Below are 20,026 nucleotides of genomic sequence, written 5' to 3'. Positions count from 1 at the left end.
CCTCCGCAGCCCTAGCCCCACCCCTTCCGGGAAGGGCCCGCCCCCCGTCGGGCGCTGTGCCTCCTTCGGAGCCTTAAACTCCGACCCCCCTCAATTCCAGCACCAGCCGTGACGCAACTCCGCAACGGCCGTCGCACGGCCCCGGTCGCTCTCCGGCCCCGGCCCTCGCCCCGCCCCGCGGCCCGGCGGGATCCCGGCTCAGTGGGCCGCCGCGCTCCGGTCACTGCGCAGTAAGCCCGTAATGGGGACTCAGGCTCTGAGAAAGGCTTACCCAGGGACACGGGGGAGAGCAGGCCTGGGGGCGTGCAGTATTCCCGAGGGATCAGCCCAGGAGCGCAGGGTCTGTATATAATGCTCCCCAACCCCGGGGCGCGGTCGACCCAAGGTGTGGCCCTGACCGGAAGGCGGTTTCATTGCCTGCACCTGCTCCCAATCTGCGGGTACCTTCCCCGAACCCACCCCTCGTGTCTCAGCCTGGCCTTGCAGGCGTGCACCACGGGCCCCCAGCCTGTGCAGCGGGGATCAGTGGGGAGGACGAGGCAGTTACAAGACGCAGTTGCAGACAGGTTTGGGGTTTTACCGGGTCCCTCCCCTGCAGGCTGCCCATTAGTGCGCTCTAAGGAGAGGAGCCGTGGGTCTTCAGATCAAGAGTTAACGCCTCGACAAGCACAGGCACTCACACCCCAGGTCCGTGCACCCCCACGTCTGTGCGTCAGTAGTCCCCAGTAAAACGGGGCTGGGGCCGCCTATTGCGCAGGTGTAGATGCGCTTGGGACCACCAGAGAACCAGTGCAGGCATAGCCTGCAAATTCCCAAACCCCAGCACTCCAAAGCAGGAGGGTTGTGACCTCGCTAGGGGTCCCTCCTGGCCTCTACCCTGCTTGTGCACCAGGGTGAGTCCCAGTTGGCTCTGGGGCCCAGGGATTCCTTCCCACAGAAGCCTCCAGAGAGAGCGCCTCCTACACCCCAGAGGACACAACTTGATCCCTGTATTCCACATCATGTACACTCTGTTCTGGATGCCAGTGTTTACCTCTTGGTTCTTATCACCCAGGGTAATGTCAGGGCCAGAAGGCAGGGGCAGTGGGACACAGTGGGAGAGCATGAGGTCCCAGGCTTACCAACCTTCAAGGAGCCCCAGCCTAGCCCCTTCCCAGGTGGCCAGCATTCTACCTTCACATCCACTTCCTCCATGGGACAGACAGGGAAACAGGCTTGGAGGGGCAGGGTCCCTCACCCAAGGTCCAGCAGCCAAGTTGGGGCCTCCTAGGTGCAGGATTCACTCCATGGGCCCCATACCCCTTGGATATGCCCTCCAGGCTGGTGGGCAAGACCTGTAGCCCAGGCAGGCCAGCAGCTGGGTGAGAGGGCTACCAGCCTGGATCCCCACCCGGCTACCAGCAGGTGGGCACAGACCCAGGGTCAAAGGTCAGGTCAGGCACTCCCCCCAGGCTGGGGCACAGCACTCTCCCTGTTGGCGCAGCTGACGTGGACACCACTGCACCCAAGCAGATGAAGGTGACCGTTGGGGTCACTGTGGGTCTCGAGGCAGAAGGCACTGGATAGCCAGGTGAGGATTTTGCAGTACCCACTGAAGTTGCTCCCCACGTGGCCCTGATCCCTTCCCCCTCAGAATTATGCCTCTTTGAAGTTTTGTAACCGTGGCATCGCAGCTTTGACCAGAAAGCAAATACCGTTTTAAGAGGGAGCTGCTTGATTCCATTGTGATGAGAATTTCCTGTTTCATGGACCCAGTTGGCACAAATCTGAGTTCCTGATCAGACCTGTGGGACTGGCGGTAGGGAACGCCCCACCATGGGGTACCCGCAGGCTCTCAGCGCTGTCCGCAGCACTTCCGGCTACCTGTTCCCCACTGGAACATCAGCTCCCGAGGACAGGGGCCAAGTCTGCCTTGGTCATGGCTCCAGGCATGCAGCCAGTACTCCATATATGCACTTAAAACCAGACAAGATGAGCTGAAGGAAAGGGGAACGTGGGCCAGAGGCAGGAGTAGCAGGGCACGCCCAAGAGCAAGGGGCAGCCTGTGGGGCTGAAGCCGATTGGTCGAAGGGAGGCGGGGGTGATGGTCTGGGCGTGGAGGAGTAAGGACACTCCTCCCACTTCCTCACTGGCCAAGGGCCGCCATTCATTCAACAAGACTCCTCAACACCTGCGCTCAACCCAGACCTTGAGGTTCCTGGGCAAGGCTGAACGGCCCTGTCCCCACAGAGCTCCTGTCAGGAAGCCACTGCGTGTAGACCCTAGTGTTGCAACAAGCTAATAGCTGCCTCCAAGGTGGCCATGATCCTTGAAGCCTGGATCCTGCCTTTCTGCATTTCCTGCCCTGGTGAATCAGGCAGGTCTGTGTAACTGAAAAATGTGGCAGAGGCGTAGGTGTGACTTCTGGCTGGGTAGAGGCCCTCGTGGCTGCTGCCCTTCTCTCGTGGGTACCTAGCTTTGGAAGCAGCTGCCAGGCCGTGGAGGGTGTCACTTGAAAATGGACCCCGAGCCAGGCAAGCTCCCAGGTGAGGCCACATCCCTGGCCGACACCTGACTGCAGCCTCACCAGAGACCTGAGTCACAGCCACCCCACCAGGCCTACCCCAAACCATGGCAGTAACAGATGCTGCCAGGTTCATTTTGGGGTAACTCCGCAGCAGTGTGCAACTACTGCTCTAGATGTCTGGGCAAAAAATGAGGGAGGGGCTGACTTCAGCAAACCTGGGGAGGATTCCAAAGGACAAGGTGCACCCAGGGTGCAGTTGACAGGCAGGCCAGATGGCCAGAGCCTGCAGTTTGAGGGTTATGAGCTGAGGGGAGGGTGTGGTCATCTACCTTACGTTTTGAAACAACCCTCTGTATACACACAAGGACCGAACGCAGGGTCTCAAGAGCTCTTTGTACCTTTGTGCACAATGGCGGGATTCACAAGAGCCAGCAGTGACTATCAGCAGATGAGCTGGTAAGACAAATGTGCTCATGCAGGCTGAAGTATACGTCAGCCCTAAAAAGGAAAGACGTTGACATGCTCTGCGTGGATGCACTGGAGGACATTGTGCTGAGTGATATATTGTGCAGTATCATAGGAAATCTATATTTGGTCTCCAGTTTTTGGCACAGAGCTTCTAAAATCCTTGGCATTTCCTAAGTCGCAAAGGAGAAAAAGGTGCCTTTTGTTATATCTGACTTTGGGAAGCCCCTGGGTCACGTAAGAATGGGGACTGCTTGCCAGAGAACCCATCTGTGGGGTTAGAGGGCTGGACTGTCTGTCCCACCTGTGACCTCTGACTTCCAGGGAGGCAGGGAAAGGGACAGCTGGTGGTTGAATTAATCACCAGTGATCACTGACTTAACCAATCAAGCCTGTGTAAGAAGCCTCCAAATGTTTGGAAAGCTTCCAAGTTGGTGAGCATAGGGTGGTGTGGGAGCAGCATGGGAGCTCTGTGCCCCTTCCTCACACCTCACCCCATGAATCTTCACCTAGCTGCTCCCGAGTGGCACTAGTAAGTAAAATACCTCTGAGCGGCTCTAGCAAATGAACTGAACCTGAGGGGTCATGGGAACGCTGACCTACAGCTGGCTTGTCAGACATGCAGGTGAGGGCAGTGGGGGGAGTCTTCTGGGGCTGAGCCCCCAACCTGTAGGGTAGTTGACATCAGACCCGAGTTGAGTTGTAGGACACCCAGCTAGTGTCCAAGAATTGCTTGTTGTAAGGAAAAGACCCCCTCCACACACTTAAGACTGGGTACTCAGAACACAGAAGACCGAAATAAGCCATCGCCGAAGGTCAAATTCTGACTTCACTTCTCCGAGGCCCCTGGAGGAGTCATATTCATGGTGACAAAAGGTAGATAGTGGGGTGGGAGCTGGGGAAAGGTTAGTGTTTAGTGGGAACAGAGGTCCAGTTTGGAGAACGAGTTCTGGAGGGGACAGTGAGGGTCACACAACAGTGAGTGTCCTTAGTGCCCCTGTGCACTGAACAGTGGTTAAGAGGGTAAATTTTGTTGTTTTGTTTAAAAACTTAAACCTGTAGCTGTGTGAAAATTCACTTGGGGGTGGGGGGAAGCAGATCCAAAGCCCTGCAAGGAGCCTAACATGACCCTCCACAAGGGACCCTTGGAGGTTGTGGCCGAGGGGCACTGCTCAGGAGGCTCAGAAAAGCAGGGGAGAGCCCAGGCTAGCAGGGATGCCACCACGTGAATGCTGCACTGCTTTGGTCCAGTGCTGTGGCTGAGCCTCCCTGCTGGTGTCACCATGCCCCTAGGAGCATGATGTGAAAACTGCCACATGCCTCAGTGAGCACATGGACGTCCTGTGGCCTCACAACCACACTCAGGAACAGCTTCCCACAAACAGGCCCTCAACACCAAAAGCAACAGCTGAAAATGTGGGAGCACCCAGAGTCCCTCTGTGGGCTTTGCACACAAACCACGGGACAGGACCACACTGTATAACCTGTAGAGGATGCGTTGACAAGGGGTGAAAACGTGGCAAATGTGGTCCTTCAGGACTGCAGCTTGCCTTCTCTGGGCCCCTCTAGGTGCTGCAGGGAGCCCAGGCAGGAAGCAGAGATTGGAGGGCAAACCAGAGCCACTTTCCTAGATGGCCGAACAGGTCACATTCCAAATCACAGGATGCAGAGGTCAGAGCCTAATGGCCAGGACAGATGTCGGCTCACTGGCAGGAGACATGCAGAGACCAGGGTGCACAGTGAGCCGACACATCTTCGGTGAGTGAACAGGATGCACACTAGCAGACGCATGTCTGGAGTCACACCTGCAGGGTGTGCACACAGACATATGCAGTGCGGGCTCCCATTCCCTTGGGGAGGGGTTCAGGGATGAGCGACATGGCCATCTTTTGTCTGACTGCTTGGACAAGTGATGAGCTGGGTGACCACAGCAGCTCTGAAGGTGCCCGTGCCTGACCGTCAAGTGGGAAGAGGCTGTGCACCCAGTGACCTCCAGGCCTGAGGCAAGGCTCATACAGGGACTCACCATGAGGCCAGTACGCTGGACACCGCACAAGGTCTGCCGACAGTAGCCCTGCCAGTGGGGCTGTCGTCCTGCTGAGTGCCTGCAGGCACGAGCCGAGCTGTGGCAGTAAGGAACTAGTTCTACACCAGTGCACTTGGGATGGAGGATCAACACAGGAATTTTTACCTTTGTATTTTCAGTATTAAGAATTATTTATTTCACACCTCTCCCACTACTTCAAGTGACAGATGCAGCGCCCTGCCCTGCAGAGGAAGATGCCAGGCGGCCAGTGGTGACTGCTTGGTCCACTGCTGGCTTCCCCCTTGGCTATGCAAATCTAGGTTTGCTTAAAATGTCCTGCAGTCTCTCCAGGGGAGCTGGGCTTAGAGGGAAGCTGCAGCCAGTTCTGTTAACCACAGTGCTGGTTTCAGGGAAGGTTAGCTATAAAAACTGCTGCAGCTGGGCTTCCTTGGGACAAGCCACCCCCACAGGGGTCCCCAGCACAGTGCCGAGGGAATCCCTACACCCTGAAGCTGATTTCACTGGTCACTCTGGAGCTGGACACGTGGAGATGCAGGTGGCTGGCTGGCGGGCGTGACCTGGCCCTTGGCCTCAGCCTCTGTCACCCAGGGGCAGAGGCTGTAGGCTGTCCGGGCATTTCCAAGGTGGGCCCGGAGGCAGGCAGGACTGGTCCCAGGTTTGCTGTGTTCACCATCACCTGGGCGTGTGGTGAGCCAGTAGGGCCACTGGGGACCCAGGGGTCCTTGTCCATGCCACAGGCCACACCGACCAGCTCCCTGGGGCCCTCACCAAGGTCCCTGTGGGAGAGGAGACATAAGCAGGAGGAGAACCAACCTCTGGCCCTGGGCTGCACCCCCTACCCCAGGCCCCTGCCCCGTTCCTCCTGTCAGAGCTGCTCTAAGCCTGTGGAGGCCCCTCCAACGGCACCCTTCCCTGGACCTCAGGCCCTGATCCATGAGGGGTGTGGTCTATGGAGCAGCATGCCTACCTCCGGGGGTGGAATAGGGCTGTGTGGAAGAAGGGGCTCATCCATCATGTGTGTGCTCCGCAGCTGGGGCACCCCAGGCCAAGCAGGGACCTGGCCCAGGGACACCCTGCTCCTGCCAGGTGGTCTACCAGCAGTCTGGGGCCAGATCAACCACCTTCTACAGCTTCAGTTACACTGGGCCCCCCTACCCCTCACCTCCCAAACCACCCCATTCTACAGGATTAGACCCTGCCCACGCCACGCACCCGGCCCTACCCATCTCCCTCACTCCAGCCTCTGCTTCCTCCCCCATTTCAGATGCTCTATACCATCCCCAAAACAAGTCTCCCAATCTGCTTGCTTTAGGTATCACCTCCTCCAAGAAGCCTTCCCAGATCTGCTTCCACCCACACCTACTTCTCAGATAAGCTGTACAAAGTAGTAGGACTTAAGAAGTCACTTGTTGGTGCAATGAATAAGTGAATAAATCAGTTAATTAGTGGAAAGAAAAGACAACTTGGTGGACTTTAGCCAGAAAGGCTGAGTTCAAATCCAGATTCATTCTTGTAGATGTGAGTCTGGGTAAGTTTCTTCAAATGCGATAAAAATAGCACCCACCCCTAAGTTCAGAGCAAGGCATATTTGGAAGGGTTTAGAACATGTGCTGGGAAGCATTTATGAAATAAAAGCAAGGTCAAGGGGAAGCCTCGCCTTGCTGAAGACAGTGTCACTGCCTGTCAGAGCTAGAACTTGCCCAGGCCATACCAAGGGCAGCTGGCTGTTCTCCTGGACCCACCACACTTGCCCAACTGAGACAGAGGACAGTGTGTCATAGCAGGCGCCGCTGGCGAGGGCGACCAGCCAAGGACATCTGACTGTGAAGGAATGCATTAGCCGGGACTACCCCAACAAAATGGAAATGAAATGAAGTGCCTGCAGCCCAGTAGCAGGAAGGCTCTCTTTTGCAATGTGACAGGCCTCAGAGTATTTAGAAGAAAAACATCAGCAGAATTCAGCAGAGCAAACAGGGACGACCCAAGCGAGTGTTGCAACTGGTAACCAAAGGTGTGGAAAACACCCTTCTTCCACATTAGTCAAATGCCAATGGAAACCAGCACATTGCTGACACCTGCTCGCAGGTGGGTAACAAATCATGACCAGTGATGGGGCAGTTGTCATAACAATGCCTCAAGTAAGCTGTGCTGGATTCCTAGAGAAAAATCTGGCAATAAAAATATTCAGACTAGTTGGCCTAAACAGTCTGTTCCTAGGATTGCCCCAGAACATGGTCTGAATAAAGGAAAACAGCTCTAATCACTCAAACCTGGGGGACCCAGAAACCACTTCCTCCCCACAGGCCAGCAGTGCTGCTGTAGATGTCACAAGGCTAGTGCCTCCCAATCTGCTCATCTGCTCCAAGTGCAGGACTAACAGCTATGGGTGGGGCCAGAACCTCACTGTGCAAGGTCACAAGGGTACCTGGGTCGGCATGTGGCTCTCTGAGAAGGTTCCAGCAGGGCTGGCAGAGGCTCAGTTTCCAAGCCCCTCCACCCTTCTCCCTGGAGGAGCGGCAACCCCATGGCTGGGGCAGACAAAGCAGGGGGTGGCCAGAGCATCTTGTGGGCAAGAGGAGGTATCTGTTCAGGGAACAGGGGCATGTGTGTGGCAAAGCAGGGCTGCCACCGAGGAAGGAGGGAGCCTGCAGGAACGTGTGTCCAAATGGCCCGGGAACGGGAGGCTTGGTGCACCATTCTGCTTCTGTGTATGCATGAAATTTCCCCAAAATAAAGTTTTAGGAAAGAATACTAGTGAATTCATAGTGATAAGAAAACAATAAAATGAACAAAAAAGGAATAAAGAGTCAAAACTCATCCCCATTCCTCACAGGAGTGACAGAATCACGACAGAATGAAAATCAGTTTGGAACCCAGGCAAATACTGCGCAGCTGCATCACCCCTGGACACTGAGGCCCTGGGTCAAAGGTCATGGGAGCAGTGGAGGCCTCTTCACAGAGCCCCTCGCTGATCACCTGATGATTGTACCTCAGCCAGGAGACCCCAGACTGCATGCCCATGGAGCCAGCCTGACCAGAATCTGACCCATCACCAGGGAACCCGTGCCAGAAACAGCTTGAGCATGATCCAGTGGGAGCCCCACATCCCAGCTTGTGGGCTGTTAGGACCAGCATCTTACAGCACACAAAAGGCAACACCCTGAAGACTCAGCAGCGGGTGCCATGCATGGTCCTGGGCCAGATGGCAGGGGCTCAAGCTGCCATGACCCTGGAGATGTCCACATTCAGCCAGGATGAGATTCCACGTCAGAAAAAGGTGCGCAAGAGAATGTGCATTAGTTCAGAAAAAGGTGTGCATGTGTGTGTTGAAAGAGGAAGGGCAGGGAGCCAGGTGCTGGCACAGCATACCCCTGTGGGCATGAATTCTCAAGGTAAAGGTGGGGGTGGGTGGCGGCCCTCGGGGACCAGCATGGGACCAGCACACTCTCACAGGGACAGGAGCGGAGGCCCAGGCAAGCTGAGCAGTGTGAGAGGGAGGGTGCCCCTGGGGTCCTGGTTCTCAGGCCCAGTGTCCCGACTGAGCCTCTCGCCCTGCCCTGCCGGTACCCACGTGGTGAAGCTGTAGTTATCGTGCACCTGGCTAGGCCAGCTCCTGGGCTCCCTTCCGCCGAGGCCCTTGAGGCCGAGGTAGGCGGCCTGCACTGTCTCCAAGTCCTGGCCTCTTGGCTGCAGCCACAGCTGGGCTGCCCTGGAGAGAGACGGAAGATGGTCAGGGTGCCACCCACAACCTGCACAAAGTGGACAGCACCTCAGGGCCACACATTCCTGTAGGGACCACCCAGCAATACCGCTGGCATGAGTGTGGTCACAGATGGTGGGCCCCCAGAGGGCACAGCTGTATGCGGAAAAATCACTCACAGAGGCAGGTGCACACTGAAGCAATGCCTCGAGCTATACGATTGCCCTCGGTTAGGGAGGCGGCTCCCAATAAAGTGCTTTTTAGGAGGCTGCATTTCAGTGAATTGTGGTGGTGGACCAGACCAGGCGTGTGACCACGATGAGCTGCGCCTGAGGGCACATGTAGAGTAGCAAAGCCAACGGCCACAAGCCAGCCAGGAAAGGCCAGGTGGGAGGGGCCACGCCCCTGCAGCTCCAGGAGCAGCAGGGTGGGGAGCGAGGTCGGTGCGGGAGTGGGGGCGCTTGTGTGCATGCTCGCTGCCCGTGGCACCGGGGCTGCTCCCAGAAGATGCGGCCTCACCTGTCGGACCATGGCTGCCGGCTCTTCACACACTTCATGAGGCAGCAGGTGAGGAAGGCCATGGACATGAGCAGGATGATGGCACAGCTGACAATGGAGGCGATCACAGCCACCTTGAAGCCAAAGGTCTCATAGGGTGGCACGGCTGTGAGGGAGACAAGACAGCTCCTGGGTGCTCACCCAGGCCCTTCAATGGACAGGACAGGCCACCCCACAGTGAACATGACCCACAGGGGTGGCAGGAGGTGCTGGTGGCCAAGGAAAGGGTCTGTGCAAACTGTCAGAGAAGACTGCCCCCAAGGAGGGATGTTTGAGCAGGGTTTTGGAGGGTGTGTAGGAGTTTGTGGTGGCACACTGAGCACAGTTCTGACAGGGAGTTCAGTGGTGGGCCCCAGCTCCCATATACTATGGCCCGGCCCCAGGAGGGTGGCAGCAGGCTGCTCTTGGTCTGTTCTCATCACATCCAGCCTGGCAAACCCTTCAGGCCTGTGTGTCTCCTTGTCACTTTTCAGGAGGAGGAGGACACCAAAGCAAGGAAAACACCCATATTTGGAATCCAAGGGCCTTTGCCACATGTCAGCCATGTGACCTCAGCTATGCACTAAGAACTAGTACTTTCAGGTTGTAAAGGGTGCTGTGGGAAATGGGGCCCGGCAGCTCATGTGAGCACACACCCTCCCCTGCAGGGACACTGCTCAGCCCTCCAGGCCCTGCCCTCGCTGGACTCTGGACATCCAAAGGAGCCTGCCTCTCCCCACCTCCCCTGCAGCTGCATGTGGTCACACAACTGCATTCTGGCCACCTTCTGAGAGCCTGCCTTGCCCTGTCCCTCTCCCACAGCTGTCTGGTACACGGGTGCTGCCATCTGGGTCATGCCCAACAGAGGTGCCACATGAGCCCTGGATTGCCCATCTCAAGGGCCACAGGCAGGAGGATGCTCCATTTCATTTTAACCCTGTTATCTTGGGCTTTCCATCTCTGGCAATCTAATTCTGACATTCACCCTTTCCCAGAGACTCATCCAGCACATGAGCATTTTAAAGGCTCTGAGAAGTCCCACAGCCTATTAATCCAGCATTTTCCCAAACTGGTTGACTATAGAGCCCTTTTAATGCACAATACACATGGCCTCACTTTGGAAGATGCTGTGCTGGGTATTATCCATCAATACCCGGCACAACAAACACAACTAGAAGACTGGAAAGCCATCCCCTCCCCCGGCCCTGGGTGGGGGCATCCTGGCCTCAGAACTCTCACTTCTAGAATTCTTAGCACACAGAATATCCTATTAACGTATGCAGTGTGCATGCCTGAAAGAATGACGGAGAGGAACAAATGTAGTTTCCTGCCTAACAAATAACAAGAGCTCAAGCGTGGACAACACAAGTAGCCTCTTGGAGGTGACAGGCCATGTCAGTGGCAGGGTAGGACTCATACCAGCTACTACGGCTCGAGTCCACAGGTGGACATGGAGCCCCAAGGGTGCTGGCCAGTCCCCAACACCAAGATCAGGACCCCACCAAGAGGCCAAGTGCTCACACCCACCATGCCTTTCCAAGGGTGCTCCTGAGGCCCACATGCTGGGGTCAGGCCCCACCCACCCAAGGAAGCTACAAACAGTGGGGGAAATGGGCCTCACACTTGCACAGAGGGGCTGCTGAAGACCACTCGGCGACACTCTGCTTCCAGACACAGGTGAGCAGGCCGGCCCCCACCATCTGGTGGCCCGAGGGGCAGTGGAACACGATGACAGTCCCCACAGAAGTGCCATTGCCACGAAGGACTTGGAAGGTGCCCCTCAGGGGTGGCTGCACTTGTGAGCATGTGCCTGGGGAGAGGGGAGAGATGGCATGAGGGCCTGCTGGAGGGTGGGGCTGGGCAGGGGCCCCTGCCTGGGACACGCACTGATGCTCCAGCAGCCACAAGGCCCCAGAGAAGGGCTCACAGCTAGCCAGACCGGTGGACAAACAGGGAGCTGACCCCCACACTGCGTGAGCTCTGGATGCTCTGAGACCCACGGCGCTGAGGGCAGTGTGCAGCAGAAGACAGTAAGGCAAACAGCCAGTATCCAAGTGCAGCTGCAAAGGAGGGCAGGCCAGCAGATGTGACCACACAGAAGCACAAAGCAAAAGCTTGTTGCTCGCTAGTAACTGGGACATAAACTCAGATGGACAAAGTTGGAAAATGTTAATCAGAGAATCTCAGGCAAAGGCTCAACACCCTTAGCTTATAAAGAGAAACTCCCACATCCATAAGAGCTGACCCTCCAGAGCTGACTACGAACACACCCCGAAGAGACAAGCGGCTGAGAGAGAACAGTGCGAGCCCTCGGTGACTGAACACTAGTTCACAGGAGCAGTAATATTTTATTCCTCAACTTGGCAACAAGTGAAAGAGCAAAGACCTCATGTGAAGTCACGAGGGCCTGGGAGCACCTCCTCGTGGACTTCTCTGGTGGGGGAGCGGATCCAAACCTTTCTGGGTAGAGTTTGGCAGACGGATCAAGAGCCTTACGTGGTGTTCCCATTGGATAATTGAGCCAAAGAGAATAATTAGGAGTCCGTTGCCAGCGTTTCTGTACTGGGAAACCGGAGCCACCAATGCCCCAGCTGTGGGGGTCAGGGCGGTGAATGCTGGACAGATGCCCCGTGTGGGACAGCGAACACAGCATTTGTGAAACAGCAAAGCCAACAGCTGGCCCTTGTAAGACACCAACTGCACTAGGCACACAGGGACTCACCCATCCAACAGCATTAACACTGTCACCCCCCATACCCCCAGCAGGTGGGCAAACTGGGGCACAGGCTGGGTGAGTCACTGCCTGAGGTCACAGCGCAGGCACAGTTTAGGGACCAGGCCAGGTGGCTCCAGTCCTGCTTCTTGGCACATGTACATGCCATGGGCCTGTCGGCACTCGCGTGCTGGGCACTGGCCTGCCGAGGTAGAGTATAGGCCAATTGCAGGAGGGCCCTATGGCATCCTGCTCCCCACCAGTGGCTTTGAGCTGCATTCAGCACCTCTGGATGAGGCCGCAGGACATCCGGTGCGAGCTTCCTGCTATCACAGCACAAGAGGCGCTTCCCTCTGCTCTTCTGGGAATTTCCTGTTTGGAGCACTGGCTGCACCAGAGAGAGGGCCTAGAGGCAGGGCTGCCAGTCTTGGACAGCAGGGGGCCAGTGGTGCTGGCAGCCTGGCCTAAGCTCAAGGCAAGACCGCATGCTTCACGGGGCCTGGATGCCCTGCCAGCATGTCCAAGCACACTGTCCAGGAGCAGGGGTGGGGAGTGGAACAGAGCTGCCCACCCAAGCGAGGACCCCCATCCATGAGATGCCACATGGTCATTCACCTGCCAAACACTGCATGGAGAGGGCAGCTAGAAACTGACATAGACTTAAGAGTCCTAATTTAACAAGAGATGAGGGAGTGTGGGCCTTTGGGCCATATCTGCAACTGTTAACATACTTGTGACCATAGAAGTAGCACCTATGTTAGTGAGACAACGATGAAAATCACAATGGAAAAGAAAGGATAAAATAGGAAGGAAAAGAAATGGCTCAACTAATGCCCAGGGGGCAGAGCATTTAGTTAAGACAATTAAGTAAAAGGCATCCACACTGGGAAGGAAAAAGCAAAACTTCCCTATTAGATGACATCTCGTCTCTAGAAAGTCCCCAGGAATCCACTCAAAGTCTCAGGAACTAACGGGCAAGCCCAGGCAGGCTGCAGGATGCAATACCGACACCTGGAAGTGCAGTTTCCATACAGGGCGAGGAACACACTGAAAATGAAGTTAGGAAACGACCTCATCTATTGTAAGGACAATACATTAGAATACACTTAATGAAAGGATAAAACCTAAATGCCAAAAACTACAAAAGAAAAAATAAAACAATCGCCACATGCCCTTGAGTGGGGAGACAACGCTGTTGGGATGGTGCCTCTGCAGTCTGCTCCCCTACAGACCCAACATCACCCTGATCCGCAGCGGCTGAGGCCTCCGCTGAAATGGACAGGCTGAGCCTAAAGTTCAAAGGGAAATGCAAAAGCCCTAGAATAGCCAAAACCTTGAAAAAGGAGAACCAAGCTGGAGGACTCACACTTCCCTATTTCAAAACTTACCACAAAGCTGCAGTGATCAAAACAGAGCTGTCCTGGCATACGGCTGATGTCACAGAACAGAACTCAGAGCCCAGAAATAAACTCATCTTTACAGTCCATTGATTTTCGACAAGGACGCAAAGACAATTTTTCAACAACTGGTGGTAAGACAACATCCACATGCAGAAGAATAAAGTTCCCCCTCTCCACACGTCACATACAAAAACCGACTGACAGTGAGTCAAAGACCTGAATAGACACTAAAGTATAAAACTCCTAGAAGAAAGCATATGGATAGATCTTCCTGACCTTGGATAAAGCAATGATTTCTTAGATATGGCACCAAAAGACAAAGGAAAAAATAGATAAACTGACTTCATCAAAATTAAAGACACTGTGCTTCAAAGAACCATAAAGAAAGGGAAAAGATGACCCCAGAGGGAGAAAATACCTGCAGATCACCTATCCAATAAGGGACTTGGATCTACAATGTAGGAATGATTAAACTAAATTATGAAAAGACAACCCAATTTAAAAATGGGCAAAGATCTGAACAGACACTTCTCTAAGGATACACTGATGGCCGCTGACAAGTGTGTAAAAAGATGCTGCACACCCGCCACCTTCAGGGAGGTGCCAATCAAAAACACACGGGGAGGTGCCCCTTCACACCCAACGAGCCTTCCATACAGGAAAAAAAGGCAGACTACGGTGTGCCGGGGCGGGGGAAACCGACCCTCCATGCTGTAGGTGGGGGCGGAACAGGGTTCACACAGCTTCTCCAAGTCAAGCAGGAAATTAGTGAGTGAGAAAGCAGTGTCTCTCCTAGCTCCATGCCCGGGAAGTATGAACACATGTATTCACAGCAGTGCCGGGCACAACAGCCAAAGAGTCAAAACCACCCAAATGTCCATCCGCTGATGAATGGATAAACAAAATACCATATAATCTACCTGGCAGAGCATTACTGAGCAATAAAAGGCAAGGAGTGCTGGCAGCGCACTGAGGGTGACCTGGAGGATGTGACATCAGAGCGATGGCCGACAGACAGGACCACATAGCGCGTTGTTCATTTCATATGAGGGGTCCAAAGGAGGCAAATCCATACAGATAAAACGCAGATTAGGGGCTGGGGGTCGGGGAGTTGGGACATGGCCACTGAAGACTGCAGGGGGCTACCCTTCTATTTGGGATGTGAAAACATTCTATAGCTGACGCGGTGATAGCTGCAGGTATCTGGGAACGTGCTGGAAGTCACTGAGTTGGTACACGTAAATGCATAACCCACATGGGTGAATCGTACAGTATGTGAATTACACGCCAATAAAGCCATTAGAAATATTCAGAATAAATATGTCAAAGAAATGTAAATTTAAAACCTAAACTGTTTTTGGCCTCTTAGCTAGGTTAAAGTTGAGAGACTGGTCCACTAAGTTACAAGGGTGTGGAGGAAGGGGTATGTAAACCCTGGCAGGGGTATAGAGGACACAGCTCCCATCCACCATGCCCATCTGGACATTTCCTGCCTCCCCTCTCAGGCCCTGGGCCAGTGGTGGGCACTCATGGCACAGTGGGACTCCAGTCCTGACTCAGAGTCCAGCCTTCTCCATGGGCATCTAGTCATGGCCCCACCTCCACAGGCCCCAGGACACCTCCACCTGCCCCCACAGTCCACCGGGCCCAGGACACCTCTGCCTGGTCCCATAATCCACGGGACCCAGGACACTTCCACCTGCCTCTATGTCCATGGGGCCCAGGACACCTCCACCTGCCCCCCAACCCCATGGGGCCTCCTGCATCCCTCCCCTAGGCCAGAAAGACCAGCAAACACTTTCTGGCCCATTTTCCAGAGGGACAGGTCCACAGACCTCCTTGAGGCCTTGGAGTGCCCGACAGCCTCACCAGACTCTCCCCTAGGCCTCCTAATGCAAAGCCAGGATGGGGTGGGAGGCAGCATGCTGCCAGGGGATCATGGGGGTTTAGTCTGGTCTACCCAGGCCCCCATCCCAGAGACAATTTCAGGAATCACCAAGGCCTGGTGGATGGGCCAGCTGGCTCTACCAATATGCCTCCTCACCACTGCAAAAAACCCAGCAGCTACTCGTACCCCACACTGCCCCTCCCAGCCGTCTGGGCACCCCTGGACCCCTCGCTGCCCTCTACCCCAGCCTGGAGACCCCCAAACCCTTCACTGCCTCCTTCCCAAACTGGAGAACCCCAGACCTTCTCACTAACCACCCCCAACAGCCCCTCCCCACACCTGGCATCTAAGAGAAAAGTCTCAGCTCACCCCCACCCCAACCACACACACCTCCTAGGCCTGGCCCCTGCAGAGGACACCCCCAAGCTGTCTTTCCTCTTGGCCCCACCCTGCCCTGGTGCCCCACCCAACCCACCTGCTCCTGGGACCTTGGAAGCTACATCTCCTGCCCTTCATTGGCTGGACCAATGCACCCCTCAACCTTTTTCCCTGGCACCATTTATGACTCCTGTTTATAATGTGCAGATAGATCTTAAAGCAAAGTAAAAACAAAAGAAAAAACAGGGTGAATGGATTTGACACAAACTGGAAACAAACCCTATGGGCTCACTGGACAAAGGATGCAGACCTGCCCGTTGGGCCGCCCTTGCGCACCCAGTGCCCAGCTGCCCTGGCCAGCCTCCTCCAGTCCAGCCTGCTGGCCAGTGGGGGTGAAAACAAGCCTTGCTTGTTAATCTTTTATCTGGAACCTTGGACCACAGGCCCACCCCTCCTGGATCCCACATGACCCCCAAATCCTGACCTCACCAGATAGGGACCAGGTAAATGAGTTACCTTTTATGCTGGCCGAGGCTGTGGACTAGAGGAATACTGGGAGAGGGAGGCAGGCCATTGGGCCCAGGGCCTGAGTCCTGTGCCACGGGAGAGTGGCTGCCCTGCTGAGTCTGTTTCCCCAACTGGAAAGGGGAACCCTCAGGACGAAGGTCTCAGAGAATTCAAATGGGTGATGAGTACACAGAGGTGCCCTATGGAGAGTGGGAATGCCAAGACCCTGGCAGGGGGACAGCACATGTGGGAGGCCCACAGGCCTTGCTGTACATCCTCAGGCAAGGAGCTTGCCCTCTCTTAGCCTGCCTCCTTTCCCTGGGAGGGAGGGGAGCCACAGAGTCCACCCAGCTCTCCTAGCACTCCCATGAGGCTTGCCCACGTGTGTGGAACAGGCTCTGCTCCAAAGGCCAGACTGACCCCGCCCCAGGGGAAGAACACGGAGGCTCTGGGAGGCCCACCCAACAGGTCCGCTGCACCCTGGCAGGGAGCAGGGGCCCCAAGGGCACAAGGACGACATCCAGATTCGCACCCCTACCCTCACACTCGCTCTGGGCCTCAGCCTCTCCTCTAAATTGGGCCAGTCCGGCTGCATGGCCAGCTGCAGGAGTGAAGCCAAGGGCACCCGCCCTCACCCTCCAGGCAGTCCTGCTGCCCCCTCTCCAGGCCCTCCTCCAAGGTCTTTCCAGGGATGGGGCTGGGGGGGTCACCTCCAGCCCCTGGAGCCCTGGGTTCCTCCTCCTGCAGGGCTGCGTCCCTGCTCAATCTCCCAGATCAGGGAGGGTTGGTGCTGCCTGGGAGCTGGGCCAGGGACCAGCAGAGGCCTGCAGGCTGTGGCAGGGCAGCCTTCCCCACAGGCAGGGCACTCAGCCCCCTCCTAGGCAGCCATTCAACAAACTGAACCCCTGATGAGCCAGTTGGCCCTCCCGACCACCACTGCCATGCAGGGAGAGGGGGGAAGTGCCCCGGACAGACTGCATCCGGCTAGCCCTTCACACCCACCCAGGAAAAGCAGAGTGATGCACCCACTTTACAGAGAGGGTCAAAAATCCCACCTGTTCACCACCCTAGACAGTGCCTAACTATCTCCCAAAGACCCCCGCACCCCGCACTCTTCCCCTCACTGCCCAGCAGGGAGGGGTCGGCACCCATTTCACAGCCAAGAGATGAGCCACAGGTTGGAGCAGCAGGGTGGCTGGGGGGCTGGAGGCGGGGTCAGGATGCCGGTGTTGCCCCAAAACAACCCCAGCCAACATGTTGGTGCGCCAGGCTCTCCTTGGCTCTGCCTGGCCTGTCCACAAGCCTGGGGCAGGCATACAACGTCCACCACCCAACACACAAGGAAACTGAGGCACAGAGGCGGTGAGACACACCCCAAATCAAAAGCGGGTTCTAAGCTCAAATTCCACGAAGGACTCACAAGCTGGAACCCCCAGGGCATGTGTCTGGGAAGAGGCTGAGCCACAAAGCAGAACCAGGGCAGAGGCGGATCTGAGACGCTTTCCCCAGGTGAGCGCCAGCAAACAGCCTTTCATATGCAAAGAAACCGGGGCTCCCTCCCTCTCCTTGGCTGACCTTGGGCAAGTCCGTCCACCCGTGGCAGACACCACCTCCCAGATAGTGCGCACAAAGCTGACTGTTTCACACAGAGGAGCAAAGCACCAAATTTGGAACTGCAACAGGCTGCGGGGAGGCGGGGAGCAGGTCAACTCCCACACTTCCAAGCCACGCCTCTGCTCTGCCCCAGGACTTACTCCCCTTGGCCTCAGTTTCCCCATCTGACAGGGAGAGGAAGCCACCCCACAGGCGCCTCCAGGGTGGCAGGCATCACGTTTTAAGCAGGCAGGAGTGGCTACACTCTGGAGTGTGATTTGGCCAGCTCGCCCCTCCAGGCCCACCTGCCACCTGTGCAGAGAGCTCAGTCCAGCGTCCGGCCTGGGGCACAGGTGAGTCCAGGCCTCAAGGAAAGGGGGCTTGTGCGCTAAAGTGAAGCCTGGAACACCTGGGGCACAGGGGACGGATTTGGCTTTGTTTCTAAAAGGCTGGATTCTAGACACACGGAACCAACTGGGCCCCAGGTGCCTTTCCTCCGCCCTAGCTGCGGCACCCAGTGAGGCCTCTTCAAAACACGCCCGACATCAAACTGAAAGACAATCATTCTCCCGCCTTTGGGGGCCTGGCTGCTGCAGGACCTCGGGCATTCGCTCGTTTCCAGGCTGCTTCTCCACCTGCGAGGTGGGGCTGCGGAGCTGGCCAAGTAACCGGCGTCTCTCCACTTGTGCGCCGCGCCCAGCAGGGAAAAGGCGCGTAGTGGCGCCGAGTTCGGCTCCACGGGGCCGCCCGCTGGGTGATGGAGGTGGTCCAGCTCCGGCCGGTCTCTGGCTGTGCGGAGCCCCAAGTCTACTCTGCGACCCAAGCTGTGCACCCCCACACCCACCTGTGCGCCCCCAGATTGCGCACCTCCTGCCGGCTGTGCCCCCGCCCCTCGGCTTCCCAGTCAGTGAAATGGGCAAGGAACCACCCTAGCGGCCCCGGCTCACCTGTGCCGTCCTCCGGGGCGGGCGTGGAGTTCGCCGCACGCCCCCCGGGCCTCGACCTGCGGCGGAGGGTCGTGGCCGTCCGCAGCATCCCTGAGCCCCGCCACGCACTGGGGGACTTGCGGGAAGAGGCCGGCGGAAGGGGCAGCCCGGACACGCCCACCGAGGCCCCGCCCTGTGGGTCTTGGGGCAGGGCAGGCCCTGCGGGAGCTTCAACCCCTGAGAGTACGAAGCAGGAGGGGCAGGAAGTCTCGCTCCGGGCCCTCGCGGGGGCGGTCCTCTCCGTCCCACCTTTGACCTCCAAGGTCCCCAGGCCCGTGTTCTTGTGAGCAGCAGGCGCCTGGAGCAGGACCCCATCTGTGCCACTGTGGGCTGGGACCCTAAGGTGGGGGTCGATGTTGTGCGTCTTCACTGAAGGAGCCCCCGGGTGTGTGGACAGGATTCGTATCTCCTGGGTCCTGGACCGGCGTGCGCACCCGGGGTACCTGTTCTCCCCGGTTCTTCCCTCCAGCCCAGCTCCTCCTGCAGCAGCCGCCGGCTGTGCCCGCCCCTTCCTCTCCCCCTGACTCCACCCAGCCCAGGCGCATTGCCCCACAACCGCCCTGCGGCCCTGGGACCACAGACAAGAGAACTGGTAGAAGCAGTCCAGCAGATGCAAAGGCCCTGAGGTCGGAATACTTTGGAAGCTTGAGGCACTGCCAGAAGTCCAGTGCGACTGGCCCAGGAAGTCTGGGAAGGAGGCCCAGGTGGACAGCACTGGCTTTGGAGAGCCTGGCCTGTGGCAGCAAAGAGATGTGTGTTCTTCCAGGACCACAGGGCAGATGCAGTGTACCCGTGGTGGAAGCCCAGGCTCACTGTGCTGTGGCGTGAGGGGTCCTCCACTTTCCTGGATATAGGCTGGTTTCTCTGTAATATGTTCCTCCCACTGCAGACTGTGGGCCCTGTGTGATGGCCCCTAAAAACCCTTGACCATGCCTGTGTGTCCATCTGCCACAGTAGGAAGCCATGTGAGTCCACAGGGCCCTCTGTGACCCTCCCGATGACACTTGGGAACTGGAATTCTCCTCCAAATGATCCAAGCCCTCCTCTGGGCCTGCGTGGTCTTCTCGCTGCAACTGGCCCCTGTGCACACCACTAGGCTGAGGGCAGCTGCCTGTGGTACAGGGATGGGGCTGGGAGGCGAGATGGGATGGGCTGCCCACACCACCACACTCTGGCCCAGGCCTCCAGGAGCCCAAAAAAGCTGAAAGGAGCCTGGTCCTCTGGGGTGTGCATGCTGTGAGGGGCTGCTGCAGCACAGTGCCACAGACCAGTGGCATCAAATAGCAAAAAATGTGTCATCTCAGGG

The 20,026-nt window shown here is 56.8% G+C and overlaps 1 protein-coding gene and 1 long non-coding RNA gene across 5 annotated transcripts; one reads left to right on the top strand and one right to left on the bottom strand.

Annotated features, from left to right (window-relative positions):
- The first annotated feature begins 83 nt into the window (after window positions 1-83).
- Window positions 84-8,641, top strand: LOC140847753 (uncharacterized). Of its 2 annotated transcripts, none has more exons than XR_012127875.1 (3): window positions 84-1,570; window positions 4,541-4,729; window positions 7,852-8,641. It is a non-coding gene; the product is annotated as an uncharacterized lncRNA (long non-coding RNA). The 2 variants fall into 2 exon arrangements; XR_012127874.1 differs by having other exon boundaries at window positions 6,331-8,641.
- On the bottom strand, window positions 4,768-19,189 carry SUSD3 (sushi domain containing 3). 3 transcript variants are annotated; one of them, XM_017653529.3, is made up of 5 exons: window positions 18,682-19,176; window positions 10,877-11,065; window positions 9,238-9,382; window positions 8,590-8,727; window positions 4,781-5,794 (listed from the first exon to the last, which is right to left on the bottom strand). In XM_017653529.3, the coding sequence occupies exons 1-5, from the start codon at window positions 18,767-18,769 to the stop codon at window positions 5,599-5,601; spliced, it is 756 nt and encodes a 251-aa protein (XP_017509018.1). In that variant the 5' UTR covers window positions 18,770-19,176; the 3' UTR covers window positions 4,781-5,598. The 3 variants fall into 3 exon arrangements, with proteins under 3 accessions (XP_073084998.1, XP_017509018.1, XP_017509024.1); XM_017653535.3 differs by having other exon boundaries at window positions 5,645-5,794; window positions 8,616-8,727; window positions 18,682-19,178; XM_073228897.1 differs by lacking the exon at window positions 10,877-11,065 and having other exon boundaries at window positions 4,768-5,794; window positions 18,682-19,189.
- Window positions 19,190-20,026: the final 837 nt, after the last annotated feature.

Source organism: Manis javanica, chromosome 2, assembly GCF_040802235.1.
Source record: "Manis javanica isolate MJ-LG chromosome 2, MJ_LKY, whole genome shotgun sequence".
Lineage (NCBI taxonomy): Eukaryota > Metazoa > Chordata > Mammalia > Pholidota > Manidae > Manis > Manis javanica.
The sequence above is the reverse complement of the archived record's forward strand: the minus strand, read 5'-3'. Positions and strand labels throughout refer to the sequence as shown.

Bases quoted from the DNA above. Each gene is read 5' to 3' on its own strand.
- SUSD3 (XM_017653529.3), bottom strand. From the start codon at position 18,769: ATGCTGCGGACGGCCACGACCCTCCGCCGCAGGTCGAGGCCCGGGGGG. The intron at 9,383-10,876 runs GTGAGGCCCATT...TCTCCCTCACAG, and splicing joins AGCAGCCCCTCTGTGCAAGT to CCGTGCCACCCTATGAGACC. The intron at 5,795-8,589 runs GTGGGTACCGGC...CCTCTCCCACAG, and splicing joins GATAACTACAGCTTCACCAC to GGACCTTGGTGAGGGCCCCA.